The following is a 14,829-nucleotide window of genomic DNA, read 5'->3' on the forward strand; positions in this document are numbered from 1 at the left end:
GCTCCCACAGAGAAGGCTCTCCTCCTGGGTGTCACCAACCGACATAACTTGGCCGACAGCACCCTGAGGAGTCCCTCTCTGTGGGAGCGAACTGGTCGGTGGGAGGTTGTTGGTGGCAGAAGGCGGTCCCGTAGATATCCTGATCCTATGCCATGGATTGTGCTTAGAGGTTCGACTATGGCAGTGGAGAGCTTTAGAGTATCGATTCCTGCAAACTTTCCTAAGCACCTGAAACTAACTTGTGAAGACACAAGCATCCTAAGAGCTGAACAAATCAAACCTCCTATGTCATACTTTGAAAAGGAAGAGAACTAAGAGCTTGCCTTCACTAGCATTTCTTAGAGTAAGAAACTCTTGCAGTTACCTTTGCTCCAAGCTGGAGACAAAGGTATATGCTAGATGGCCATGCAAGAAATTGCTAGTGGAGAAAATCAAGGGATGTTAGAGCTGACTACTTCAAAAGGTGAAAGAGGCCAACTCTGAAAAGTGGGCGACTGTGCATTTTGTTCTTTTAGATTTATAACTTATTTTTCTATCAAATTTAGGTAACATACAACTTCTTTATGTGGATCCATCTATTGATAAAGAGTGTCCATCCCTCTGTTTTGTGGGACACAATGGCCTATAGGAGAAGGTTATTTTAATATTCTGTGTGTGTGTATGTGTGTGTGTGTGTGAGAAAACCAAACTTGAAAGAAGAGCCTCCAGAGTGTAAAAGACTAGGAAGCTTCTCCAGCGCTAGTCAGAGGGGAGGGGAGAGTAACTACGTGGGGTTGTAAATTCTGTTTAGATTTACATAAAAGGGGAGGTCCGAGTGGTAAGGAGACTCATCAGCATCGGCTTCAGAGTTATTTAGAGTGAGGACCGTCTGTTGTCGCTTAAGAGAATAAGTCGGTTTTTTTGCTTTCCTAAAAGGAAACTTAAAGTGGACGAGCAGGAGAACCCTCAAAAATTTCTCCCGGGGGTTCGGGAGAATAAAGCTTCCTGGTCCATCGAGGCGGGAGAAGAGGCGGCTTTGGATTTAAGGTGGGAGGGAAGGGGCGGAAGAGCTCCAGTCCGCAACCTTTCCGGAAAACTGTGTTCATCTGCTTCAGCTCCGGACCCCCAGCTCAGCCGGGCCCGTCCTAAACGCACCATGACCGAAATTACCGAAAAGGAGAACGACCCCCAACACAGCACGGATGCGCAGCAGACCCCGAGCACCGGCTCCAGCCTGCAGGAAACAAAGGTAGCCATCTCCCTCCCTCTTTCCTTCCCTCTCTCTTCTAAACTAAGCGAGTTATTGATTGGCGCACTTTCTGAGCCTCCGTCTCCTCCTACAGCGGAGCTCTCCTTTCCCAGGGCGACTCTCCGGATCGAGGAGGCAGCGAGCGCTTGTATACCGTGGAGATGTTTTCTCCTTGGTTGTCTCCACAGAGCCTCTCGTCCATTCTTCCGCCCCGCCCCGCTCCATAACTAGTTCTCCACGAGCCCCGAGCGTCCGCGTGTCTCCCCCCTTGCCCGGTTCCACCAGTCCCATCTTTTCAGCTCCGCGCTTCCTCCTCTTTCGCCTGCCTTTTCTCCCTGCAGTAGCCAAGCCGCGTGCCATCCTGCTGACTGTTTCATCACAACCGCAGTACTGTATAATCCCTTTGAAGTAAGCGGGCAGCACGCTCTTTTTGCCCCTTCGCTCATCTGGCGCCCTCTAGATGTGTTGGATTACCGGACCGATAGCCTGCAACCTATCTGGAGAGTGGTGTAGATCATTGCTAGATATTTCTGGGGATTCCTCTTGGGCTGTGTGCATGTGGCATGGTGGGTTACAATTGTATGGGATGGGCAGATGGGGAAAGAGAAGAGAGAGCTGTTTACCATCAAAAGACACTTCCGAATCTTCCCAGCCTGGTGACTGATTTTTTCCTTTATTAATCTGAATGCTGGATATAGGAACGGATATAAATATTTATTGACATTTAAGTAGAGAAGCACTCTACTTTAAACATCTGAGTTAGGTATTTATTTTCTATGTCCCATTTATAATCTGAAGGCCAAGTTGTAGGGCAGATAATTATATAGCTGACAGTAAGAGATACAGTAATGCAATAGTGCGATCTCTTTGAAGTTGGGATTTTTAAAAACATAATCAAAGCTGGAAAATGGTTGTATATCCCCATTGTCATTCTCTCCGCCTGATAGCCTTAATGTCCAATTTAAAAGGTAAATGGGATTACCAAGAAATATTGTACAATACATACGTGTTTGTGAGGATCTAAAATATCACTTCAGTGTTATCTATGAAATAAGTGCAGGAGACTGGGGATAAGGGCACTGTCATTCAGTACACACACACACACACACAGAGAGAGAGAGAGAGAGAGAGAGAGAGAGAGAGAGAAATTGGAGGAGATTGAATTTGAAAAGGTTAGTAGCTTGAAATCATAATAATATCTAATTCTGAAGGAAGGTAGTCTTGGGGAGAATAGGAGCTTTGGAAAGTAGCAAAAATTAGCTCTGTATATGTGTGTCTGTTCACATGCATGTGTCAATGCAGCAGGGTGACTTATTACCACATGCTTTAATTATAGGCTTTGTGTTATAATAGTTGTGTTCTTTTGTGTCTTAGGAACATGCTTTAAAGGGGAGAAGGGGAAGAAGATGGGGAACAAAATTATTTTGCTATGGAAGAAAAAAATGCTTGAACTATATCAGCATTTCATTGCAAGAACAGCTAAGGAAGCCACGCACCCAGTGGATAGCATAATGTTCTTTCTTTGCTGCTTATTTCCTAGATGCTTCTAGCTTACAGAAGAATATTACTTCTGTACATGGAGGCTCCACTAATTCAATTGGCTAATTGGCCTATTCTCCCTTCATAAGAAGTATGCATATTGTCCCTGTTTGTTTGCTTTCTTTTACATAGGTGATAACATTTCCACTTTGAAGAAAGAACATGTGGCCAGTGCAATACTGAAAAGAAGTGTTGACTTCTCTAGAATTTAGTTTTGGCAGCCCAATGCTTACTCCCTCTCTGCTAAAGTGAAAATGCACTCAACAACGTCAACACTTCTTTTTCCTGTTCTTACACTCCTGAGACCTGAAACCAAAAATAGACATTAGGGACTGCTATACCTAGGAGAGTGTGGTCTGAAAAGAAGCTTGATACATATATTAGAAACCAGATTTAAAAGGCAATCAGATGAACTTTTTCCAACCAAGCACTTTCCACGTATGTCAGACTACAATTTCCATAAACCTCAACTCCATATGGCTGAGAACAATGGGATGTGTAATCTAATATATCTGGAAAGCCAAGGAAGGCATTTCCAAAGCCTGACCCGTTATGATCAGTTACCTGAAACTGCAGGTGCAGTCCAGAATCGTGTGTCAAAATTTGGGTTGTGACAGAAGAAATAAGAATTTCAGTTATCAAAAATAAGGGGTGTTTTCAACCCACTCTGGTTGTTACTAACGTATGCTGTGATGTGGAATGTGCAGGCTCATTCTGCTACCAGTTTAGAGCCCTGCTGATGTCAAAACTGTGACGTTGGTTGATCATGCACAAAACAGCTCGAGTGGGTTTAAAATTCTAGGCAACACGTGCAGTTCCAGCAGTGATGCTGCATCTTCTACCCCTGTCAAATTTGTACTACCAATAAAAGATGCTTCTGTGTGTGTGTGTGTGTGTGTATGATTGTCTCTGGCATGCACAGCAGAATATGTTCCTACTTTACTCTGCAATTCACTCACTAGGAAGTTACCTCTGTAAGGCAGGAAACGGATGCAGTGCTATGCAGGTTCCCTATGTGGGTGAAGAATTCCCACATGCCTCTGAAATCTATGTAATGTCTGGCACTTTTCCTCTCATATTATCAATTGCTTATCATTCTCTAGTCAAGCTGCTGGCTGTCCACCACCAAATCTGTGGGGTGAGTCCACTGTTGCTTTAGAGGCTGACAGAAACGAAGGAAGACTGAGGCTGTTTGTGCCATACAACCCAAGAATTTTGACTTGCCTTAGTTGGAATCGTCCGTCTGACCTGCACTGACAGCAGCAAATCCCACTGATACCCCTCTTCTCCTTTAGCAGAAATGTAATTACCATTACTGAGTAATTAACTATGTGCTGCCCTTTTGTGACACTTACAATCATTCTGCCTAATGGTATAGACACCCATGATTTCAAGGACTAATAAGAAAAAGAGTCACATTTTTGAATACTTTTGTGATGGGTGGGAGAATCATTCTCTATCTGAAGAATGAAACTTATCAGTGGAATGGCACAGGCCTAGCCTTCTCCTTGATAGGCTATATTTCATAGCAGAAAGAAGCTGATGGGAGTATGTATTTGAAAAGCAGAAAGTCAGAAGAAATAATCAAGAATGCACCCTACTCATCCATAGTGCTCCTTCATTCCATTGTCTGGACAAAACTGAGTAGAAACAAAGGCAAGAGTCACTAGGAATGCAAAGAATTAAAAAGGAATAAGGGGCAAAGGTTATGATAAATTAGGGAAGACTTTCCCTCTACTTTTTTTTCTGACTAATCCCCATTTCGTGAATCTACTATTTCACTTCCATAAAAAGCAATGTAGAATGTGCCACCTGAATTTCCTTTATGAAAGGAATCACAGCAGGGGGAGGTGATAATTTTGAAGTGGGAAAAATAGTGTTATGGGATGGGAGAGAGGAGAGTTAATTCAGATTTTTTGTCCATTCCCACAGTCACGGTTGAATTTCTTGCTCCATCTCTGAAGCTGCCTGTGGTTTCTTTAAAGACTCAGGTAGATCTACTAAGTCTGTGAGTATTTGTGCACTAAGTTGTGCTTTTAGAGCAGCTTTTTCAAATCTGATATTCTCTGTTTTGGAGGACTCCATGTTGGGGAAGATTGATGTATGTAACTATCGTATTCAAAAGGATCCCTTAAATGCCGCCCTAAGGCAAAACAGGAAAATTATAACTGTTCATTTGATATCTTTCCTTAGTGATACTTCTTAAAGATCTGTTAGCCTCAGGCCAACATATTAGGCTTGCTTTGCAGAATTGTTTTGAACGATGTACCTCCTTTCCTCTTTTCTCCCCAATTTCCCTCCCTTTTTAAAGATTTTTCCTTGGTCAATCCAGTTGTTTAGCCAACAGCCTATCTATGGATTTGGTTGCAGCTCCTTCTGAAGGAGTTCTGGGTTGGTTTTGTTGTTTTGTTGGGGAGAGACGTTTAGCAGCCAAAAAAATATCTCCACTGGAAATAAACTGATTAAGCACCCAAATATTCCTGATGTTACAAAGATTAGCTTTTCCCATCTCCAGGGGAGGCAGTTTGTCCTGACGTAAACCTGATGAAGTTTTCTAGCTAACCCAAGGATTCCTTAGGAAGCTCTTTGGAAATATGGTTCTTTGTTTGCTCCCTCCCTAGAAAACAAATTTTCCCATCTTTTAAAATTTTACTTAAGGACAAGATATCTCATTGGAACAGGGATAGTACATAAAGATTCTGCACATTTATGATACATGAGGGAAATCTGATGGCTTTTACAATAGCACATTGACTAGGATGAAAGACTCAGTTGAGCAGACCTGAGAGATTTCTGCTAATCTATACTTTTTTTTTCCTTTTCTCTATTCTGGTTACAGGAAGATTTATAAACAAATGTCTGTAAAATTCCAGTACAATTATGGTAATCTACTTTTGAGAAGATGGGGTTGTATAGGTTAAAGGAGTTGTGTAATATTTCCCTGTTCTCAACATATAATAAAATAAAACAAAGTTCCAGGACATTTCCACACCATTCTGCTTTAGACCTGAATTAATTTGAATCATATTCTCTTTCCTGGAGTGAAATTGATTTATTTCTGACTCTAGTCCAGTTTATTGGAAACCACTGAAAACGGGCACTTTCCTTTGAACTGCTATTTCTCCGCAAATCTCACAGACAATCTGTTTTCCATTTGGCAGAAGGACCCTGACTCCAGGGAATAAATTGTCATCATGGTTAGGGTCTTATTCCTGAAGCTTTCCTCTCTCCTCATTGCCTCCCCCACAATAAAAGTGGTGAATTTTCAGCAGTAAAAACTTGGGAGGATGGAATCACTCAGATATCCTTCCTTCCTTGGATATCTGCAAGAGGGATATCTGCAAAAGGGACCTAAAGGCTTTGGGAATGGACATTAACAACTGGGAAACCTTGACCTCCGATCGTTCAGCTTGGAGGCTAAAGACGCAGCATGGCCTTCTCCAGTTCGAAGAGACACTTGTTCAGCAGGCTGAGGCAAAGAGGCAGTCCAGGAACCAGCGAAATCTGGGGGCTGGGCAGGAGACAGAATGTATCTGCCCTCAGTGTGGAAAGGATTGCCACTCTCGAATTGGCCCTTTTAGTCACACCAGATGCTGTTTTAGGACCTCTTTCCAGAGCACGATACCATAGTCTCTTGAGACTGAAGGATGCCAATGCAAAATGGAATCACTCAACAGGTTCCTTCTAAGTGATTATTCTGATGGTGTAGATTTGATCTTGGCAAGGTCTTGCCTGTTATCTTGATGCAGCACCATGAAAGATTTTAAAAATGATGATCAGCATTTTGAATCGGATCTGGAAACCGACCAGTAGCCAATGCAGGATGGGCATAATCCTATTCTGATGGATTTGTCTTGTCAGGAGCCTAGCCACTTCAGTGTGAATTAGCTATAGCGATTGAGATCTCTCCAAAAGCAGCACCACATAGAGTGCATTACAATAGTCTAACAATGAGTCATCATTGCCAAGACATTGGTTAAGGTAGGATTATAACAAGTGCAGCAGTCAAAGCTGAGCAAAGGCTCCTCTGGGTATGGTTTCCGGCTCCTATTTCAACAGAAGCCATGAATCCATACAGCTAGTCCTTGCTTATCAACTATTGTTCAGAAATTACAGTGGTGCTGAAGAATAATTTTATTGCCTGTTTAGAACCTTTGAGGTGTCCTTCTATCATGTGATTGCCATTGCAATCAGTGCACACAGTCCTATGCCTGATCTGTGTTTTTCCTTCCCCCTTCTTGCAGAGCAGAGAAATTGAAGAAAAAGGGATTGCAAGAATGTAAGCTGTTAACTTCTACACACCCAAAGCAATGTGATAGTAGTACTAACAGCCTTGGACCAGTAGCCATGGGACACTATTCACACAGTTTATAGCATGCTCTTGAAATCCCTTCTTCAATCTCTCTGCTCTGAGGCAACCTGGGGTAAGAGAGAAAAAAAGCAAGTGATTTCTATAAGCACTCTCTCCTTTGTCTGCTTTCTTGTACCTGTCCCCCCCCCAAAAAAAAGAGAGATTGGAGAGGGATTTCAAGGGAATAAGCTGTTCTGCTGTGTTTGAAAGCAGTACAATCACACAGTAATGGGAAAGGATCAGACAAAGAAGAGACTGCTTTCAGAAATGTTTCTCCCTCCTTTCTATTCCCCAAAGAGATTGGAGAGAAAAGGATTTTAAAAAAGTAAGCTGTTCATGTGTAGTGTGCCTGTGACGCCCAGCCCTGGGCTGCAGCGTGATCATACTGCTTTTGATGTCTACATGACAGCATGCAGGTACTCGAGCATTCCAAAGAGTGGTGGAATGGTTAGGAAACAAACGAAAGCCAAAGTGTAAAACAGTGGTTTGTATGTTTCCAGCCAGAAACAACAGTTATAGTCACATGATTTCTCCTTAGGGACCACTTCACTTAGAAGTGGAATTGCATATCCCAATACAGTCACTAAGCAAGGACCACCTGTTAAAATCCCAGTTCATGCACTAAGTCCTTGAAAAGGAGCACTACCCTGTCAAGAGTACCTACCAGGTTAAAAAAAGATGCCATGAGGATTGCTGGCATCCAACATCTCAGTCTTGGCAGGGTTTAGTCTGAGTTTTTTTTTTTTTTTCATTTCTTTCAGATCCTGCCCAAGCACCAATTCATATTTGTTTACATATGTGTTTGTGCAATGTCAAAAAACAATTTCTCCCTTAGTCCAGGACTGTCCTTGATACCTTTTCAGGTAATGAATGAAAAGCCTGATTAATCCTGTTTTTATTAATCTGGAAAGACAAGTATTGTTATCTTCATCTTATAACTCATAACACAGAATCCTGGAAAATATTTACCTAATGCATCTCTGATTATTTATTCAGAAGAGATTCTAATCATCATCTCTGATGAGATCTGATTTAATTTAAGTTTTGAATGTTAAATCAGAAATGCATTCATGAAAGATTTAGATCCTTTTAACAACAAGATGTGAGAAGAGTTTTACTGGTCAAGAACTACCTTCGATCATCTTTTTCCAGCCAAGGGCTGCATTCAGACTGGAACCAAAGCCAGGATGTAATTGAGGGAAGGGCAAAAAAGTAATGGAGCTGAATCATTTGTGATAAGTATTCCTTACAAGCTTCACACATCAGTGTTTGGTTGCAAAGGACAAATTTTTGTGAGTAATGTGCCAAATTCTCTGGGGAACTTTGTGTATAATTGCAGATTATGAATTGTTCAGTTTGTATAAAAGCAATTGTAGGTTAAATATGCAGCTTGGAAATTTAGAAAACTTGTGTTTGGTGCTCTTCTGTTCATGGTATTGGGGGTGATGTTAACAAAAATTAGGGTTGTATGATGATATTTAAAAGAACTTGAATGGAAACGATAGGAGTATCTGCCTTAATCTGTTTCTCTTGCAGTTAGTTATCTTTCCCTCTCCAGCTTTCCCTTATTATCTTCTATGAATGGGTCATTTCAAGAAGTGGAACTAAAAATTAAAACTACGGGCAGAAGAGAGAGAAGAACTGAAGTTAGAGATTTTGATCTTGTTAAGAGCAGATAGCTGAACTATAGGAGATGTTGCAATCAGATCAGAGGTGGTATTCAGTCGGTTCTATCCGGTTTGGGCAAACTGGTAGCGGTGGCTGCGGGAGGCTTCACCCACCCACCCGAACGTCATCATGTCCTGTGTTTGACACTGCATGCGCAGAAGGTCCTGCGCATGTGCAAAAGTTCCTGTGCATGTGCAGAGGTGTCATGCGCATGCTCACATTTGCGAACCAGTAGCCAAGGTAAGTCAATACCACCCCTGAATCAGATATATCTATTAGTTTAAGTTGCTTTAAAAAGGATTGGACAAATGTGCGCAGGATCAGGCAGTTGGTCAATAATAATTATTTACAATTCCAGGACCGTATCTTAATATAAGGTGACCACATGCAACAGCAGAAGAGGGCTATTAAACACTTGCCTATGTTAGCCTTTTGAATGCACCTGGTTGGCCATTACATGGCAGAAAACTGAACTGGAGGCCTGAATTTTCTTAAAGTTTTGTCAGCAAAAAGAAAGGAGAAAGGGAGCTTGGGAAAAAATGACAAATCTTAATAGCAGCTGTCAGTGCCACAAAGGCTCCTGTGGAATCTTACATCTCCGGAACATTTATTATACCAAGAGACTTAAAACCAGTAAACCGGACTGTTGATGCACTGTGTTTAAAAGCTAAGGCTATTGCTAAAGAAATTGAAAAAAACTTAAGTTGGTTCTCAAAGAACTTGGGGCACAGTCACAAGAAAAATGGCAGCCTGAACATTGGCAGCCTTCACTGAGTGGTTGGCACTGAACAGGATCATGGCCAAGATCCAGATTCCAGAGCTGTTTTCCGGAATCTTTTTGCTTGCAGTAGGGATGAATTTAACTCTTCTTGCATGCTGGCTAAGGCAAAGCCATTCTCTTCCCTTCTTTTTCCAAAATGGCTCTTCCTGCTCTTTTTTCTGCAAGGTGCCATGCTGGATATTCAGGTGGAAACTGTCTGTCTATTCCAAGCAGCTAGAACAGGCTGGTCTTCCCTTGTGAGGTTGTTTTTCCCATTGTTTTTCAAAATGTATAGTAATGACACTTTATTCAGGCTGACGGGAGAAGAAAAGCAGGCCAGGACCCAGCATGGCATTCACATAAAGAAGACCAGGAAGAGTTAGCTTTGCTCTTTGTTTTCAGAGCCATCCTTTCCCAGTGTATCACCTTCCTTATTGTAGAGGACGAATTGTGAATAGACACAGGAACATGGAATTGGGGCAAAGTCAAGCTGAGGCTTCTGGACATTATGGATTGGAGTATACCATGAGCATTTTAAATTTTATGTGACGCAAGAATTGAATTAAGGTCCAAACTCTCCTTGCCTCTATCCTCATTTGGAAAAATTCAGTTTGGTGGGATTTAGTCACAAATTTGCTTCAGTGGCATACAATCTCAATGGTCTCTGTCATGCCAGTTTAGGGAAAGAACAGGCTTTTAACTTTTATTATGAGAAAGAATAAAATTAAAAGATGTACATAAAGGTTCTGGTATCTCTGTAACCTACATATTGTAGTTATTATATGTATAAGAACTTGCGTAAATGTGAGAAGGGCTTTTTCTTTTAATTGTTGGTTCTGTTTTAGACAACATCTGCAGCTTGTTTATGAAAGCCAAGGGATTCTGTTGTTTAAAGCCCATCACTTATTTATTTGTTTGTTTATCAAATTTGCACGGCTGCCCAACTCCATAATGTCTCAGGGCTGCATCTCCTATTAAGACAGTTTGGAAGAATAAAAACCAGAAAAGAGCAATGAACATCCAAGCACATTCCTTTAGTATAAAACATCTCTACTACTCACCTCATCCCAAGGCCTGGAGAAAAGCTAGGTTTAAATGACGTCAGAGTAGGGATTATATCGATCTTGGGAGTGGTTCCAAAGACCACATGGTGCAACAAAGAAGGCCTGTTTCTTGGATTCAGCTCACCTTATGAAAGTTCCTGGTTCTGCGTAATCCAAATACCCTCAGGCACTTGATGTTGCTAGCTTTGAGCCTGAGTCTGTTCCTTCCCCATCCAGACCCTAGTCACTGTCAAGACCTTGACAGCATGATTTCATTGGGCTGGGGTTGAGATACACAATCAGGTATGCTTTGCATATTGATGACACCTGAACCCAAACTGGTGGATGGTTTCACCCAATGCTCACATATAGATATTGAAAAGGAGGGCAAGAGTCCTGAGCCTATTGAATCCTGCATATCAGAGGCTTTGCACTCAGTCTCTCCCCACCCCCCGCCCTGCCCCCATGCTATCAGCTACTGGAACCAATTACAGGGGGAAAAACCACCATAACATTTCTAATCCCTAGAGGCAACCCAGAAGAATACTGTGTTTGATGGTATTAAAAGCTTCTGATAGATTGAGAAAGAACTATATGGTTTCACTATTTTGTCCTGTCTCTACCAAAAGCTGTCAACAGTTGTGTGACCCATGCTTTCTCAATACCGTGTCCCAGTTTGAAACTGGCTAAAAATTGCCTAGATAATCCAAGGCCCTCTGAACTGGCTGGCTGGACCAAAATATCTAGGATGTTGGCTCAGGCAATAGGTTCTTGAAAAGAGGACATACCATTATTTCCTTCAAGGCAGGTAGAACTACTTCTCTTTCAATGTGGCTTTCAGTTCTACCAAGAACTATAGCATGTACTGAGGTTCAATGCTTAAGAAGAGAATTTACTATCAGGAAGAGGAAAAGGGAGAAGTTGAGTGAAGATAGCCCCAAAGAAAGGCTACTGCCTCATATAATTGAGTGTGTGTGATGCTGTTTGTAAGGTGGAGGGAAAGAAGAACCAGTGTTTTACTGAATTCAATCCAAGCTTGAATCAGAAAGCCCTTTAAATAACAATATCTTCCAAAAGAGGATAGTTCTCTGTAAAGGAGTATTTTGGCATCTTTAAGGTCGTCAAGAAAAAAAGGGGTGGATGTGAATAAGACAGGGACAAAAGCTGAGCTACTTATCTTCATTGAATCTTCCTTATGCCTCATTTACAGACCTTGGCTAATGAACCAGGGTGTGTGTCCTCTGAGCATGTATAACATATAACACATGCCTATTTCAAGCATCTTTATCTTGTTGTAGATCTCAATGGGAGTAATGGAAGGAAACATGGCTTTATTTTCAGCGTTCTTAGCTACCAAAAATAGACCCAGCACCCTCTCTAAACTGGTCTGATGTCTTGTAAGATCAAATTAAATTGGACATTGGAGATACTTCATTATATCTTCCTTCTCTCTTCATTTCTTGTAAGATCAGTCAAGTGGGGAAGCAAATTTGATCAGGACTGCAGTATTGGAGAAGATTATTTTAGTTGTTTCCCTTGTTCCAGCTTCTTCCCACCTGATGCCCTCTAAAGAAAAGGTACCAAAGTGCCGACCCCCATCTTTTTAATGAAATACACTGCTCAAAAAAATAAAGGGAACACAAGCAGAAGACATCCGAGATCTGAATGCATGAAATAGCCTTATTAAATACTTTGTTCATTACATACGTAGTTTCGTGTTCCCTTTAGTTGTTTGAGCAGTGTATAAACTACTGTATGTAACGAACAAAGTATTTAATAAGGCTATTTCATTCATTCAGATCTCGGATGTCTTCTGCTTATGTTCCCTTTATTTTTTTGAGCAGTATACTTCAGGTAATTCAGAAAGAAGCAAAACATGGTGGTGAGTTAGGGTCTTAACCAAGTGACTTAACAGCTCATGCTTGGACTATTGCATCGCACTTTACCTGAGGCTGCCTTTGAAGACTCTTCAGATGCTGCAGGTGGGACAGAATGCGGCAGCCTGATTGTTAGCTATTGGAAATTCCTATAACCATGTGTTACTGCACACTGCACTGGTTACCAACAGGTTTCCAGATAAAATTCAAAATGATGATTTTGACCTATAAAGTTCTATGTTGCTTGACTCAAGGTAGTTTCAGAATTGTGATTATCCCATAAAGAAGCGAGCGCTTCCCATCCCTCCCATCTAAAAGATGGCTGGGAAAGGCTGGAGTAGTCTCCAGAGAATTAAATGGCCCCAAACTTGATAGCATTCAGAGAGCAACTTAAACTGTTCTGTTCTGCAATATGTTTGCATTGCAATTGATACTTCAGTGATAAGGATCCTAACTGGCTGTTATGTAGGTATACAGGTAACTTTTAAAGCATTTTATTTTTTATGATATAACTCTAGCAATTTTATTGTATTGTGGTTTTGTTTATAAATAAGGTGCTATGTACAGTGATATAGCATGTCGAATAATGACAAAGATGAATGCATGACAGCAAATAATATGATTGGACTGTTTTTTGGAATTATTATTATTATTTTGTCATTGCTTACTTAAAACTGGGCAAAGATGCAGCCACGCCAAACAATTTTGAGAGAATCCCCAATTTTGGACATCTCAGCTGGAAAGACTCTTATCTCAAATACTGTGCTTGCTTGCAATATTTCTAACACAATAGTCCCAAAGCAAGGTATGAGAAATAGATGAGGCTCCTATTCTGGCTCACATATAGAAGATGATTCTTGGCTTATCTTGATCCCAGGGCATTGAAACTAGAGATGCACAATATAAGAATTCAAGCTGTGTATCCTCCTCCCCCCAAATACAGACCCTCAATAGATTGGCAATGAATTGTACTTTATAATATCACAGAAGAGAATATTTATTATGTGCAAAGAAAATAATGTTTGACTTTAAATTAAATGTAGAATTTACCTAGCTCTAAAGCATATTTGTTCTGGATTCCCCTACAGCCCCTGGCACATTAATCAAAATCTGGATGAAGTCTTTAGTTGTGGATTTCACCAGAAATAATCCAATTTGCACACCAGTTTTGAACAGGGAAGTGCAATCCATTCTGGCCTAAAGATGGAAAGTCTCCAGTCCAAATAATCACAACTACTTGTTTTTGATCCCGAGTCTGTTCCTCCCTTTGCACAAACCCCTTCAAAGTCCTCATTTATGCTTTTTCCAAAATGCTCCCCTTGGATTGAGCTTGAATGGAAGTTGGCATTCAGCACAATGATGCAATCAGTTAAATATCAGGCTGGCTTAATTAGTTCTACTCAGCCCAACAGGAACTGCAATTGGTACCAATGTAAATTTCTCCAGGCTAGCTTCAAGCCTACCCTTTGAGAATGCAATATAATAATTCAACCTGAAGATAACAAAGGTAAAGGTAAAGGTTCCCCTCGCACATATGTGCTAGTCGTTCCCGACTCTAGGAAGCGGTGCTCATCTTCCGTTTCAAAGCCGAAGAGCCAGCACTGTCTGAAGACGTCTCCGTGGTCATGTGGCCGGCATGACTAAACGCCAAAGGTGCACAGAACGTTGTTACCTTCCCACCAAAGGTGGTCCCTATTTTTCTACTTGCATTTTTTATGTGCTTTCGAACTGCTAGGTTGGCAGAAGCTGGGACAAGTAACGGGAGCTTGCCCCGTTACACGGCACTAGGGATTCGAACCGCTGAACTGCCGACCTTTCGATCGATAAGCTCAGCATCTTAGCCACTGAGCCACCGTGTCCCTTATGACAAAATGAATTCCAAACCATTTCAGTTTTTTTCTACTGCTGCTATATTGGAACAAATTCTAACAGAAATAATTGTAAACACCCACTTTCCAAACTGTGACTCCCCTACCTCCCCTCAGGTAATGAGGTTTCTTCTCTGAATAAAACTGCTGTTCACTTACCTTCATCCAAAGTATTCATAAGATAGCAGCCTTGGACTTCCATTATTTCCATGATTTGGTTAGATGAAAATGAGAATAACAGCTGAGCATTATCTGTATAAAATCCTGCCATTCCTTAGCAGAAAGTAGGTGCTGATTCTAGTGTGATGTGCATTCTGAACATATTACTAAATTGACACATTTCACTAAACCACACTGTGATTTGCTTGCAATTATCTAAATGTATGTCAACCTTGCCACTATGATTTGCAACCAATGGTCTGTGCCTTAGTGTGAGATGTAATCCCACCAACATGATAAATTGTGGCAACCATGAATATCAATGGAGAAGGAAAG

The 14,829-nt window shown here is 41.3% G+C and overlaps 1 protein-coding gene across 2 annotated transcripts in view; it reads left to right on the forward strand.

Annotated features, from left to right (window-relative positions):
- The first annotated feature begins 794 nt into the window (after window positions 1-794).
- Window positions 795-14,829, forward strand: part of STAC2 (SH3 and cysteine rich domain 2) — a 42,982-nt gene continuing 28,947 nt past the window's right edge. Inside the window, exon 1 of one of the 2 annotated variants that reach the window (XM_034415867.3) lies at window positions 795-1,228. In XM_034415867.3, coding sequence (XP_034271758.1) covers window positions 1,136-1,228 — 93 coding nt within the window. In that variant the 5' untranslated portion in view covers window positions 795-1,135. The remainder of the gene's footprint in view (window positions 1,229-14,829) is intronic. The other variant, XM_034415868.3, reaches the window with a different exon arrangement.

Source organism: Pantherophis guttatus, chromosome 4 (assembly GCF_059756535.1).
Source record: "Pantherophis guttatus breed Tessera chromosome 4, ASM5975653v1, whole genome shotgun sequence".
Classification (NCBI taxonomy): Eukaryota; Metazoa; Chordata; class Lepidosauria; order Squamata; family Colubridae; genus Pantherophis; species Pantherophis guttatus.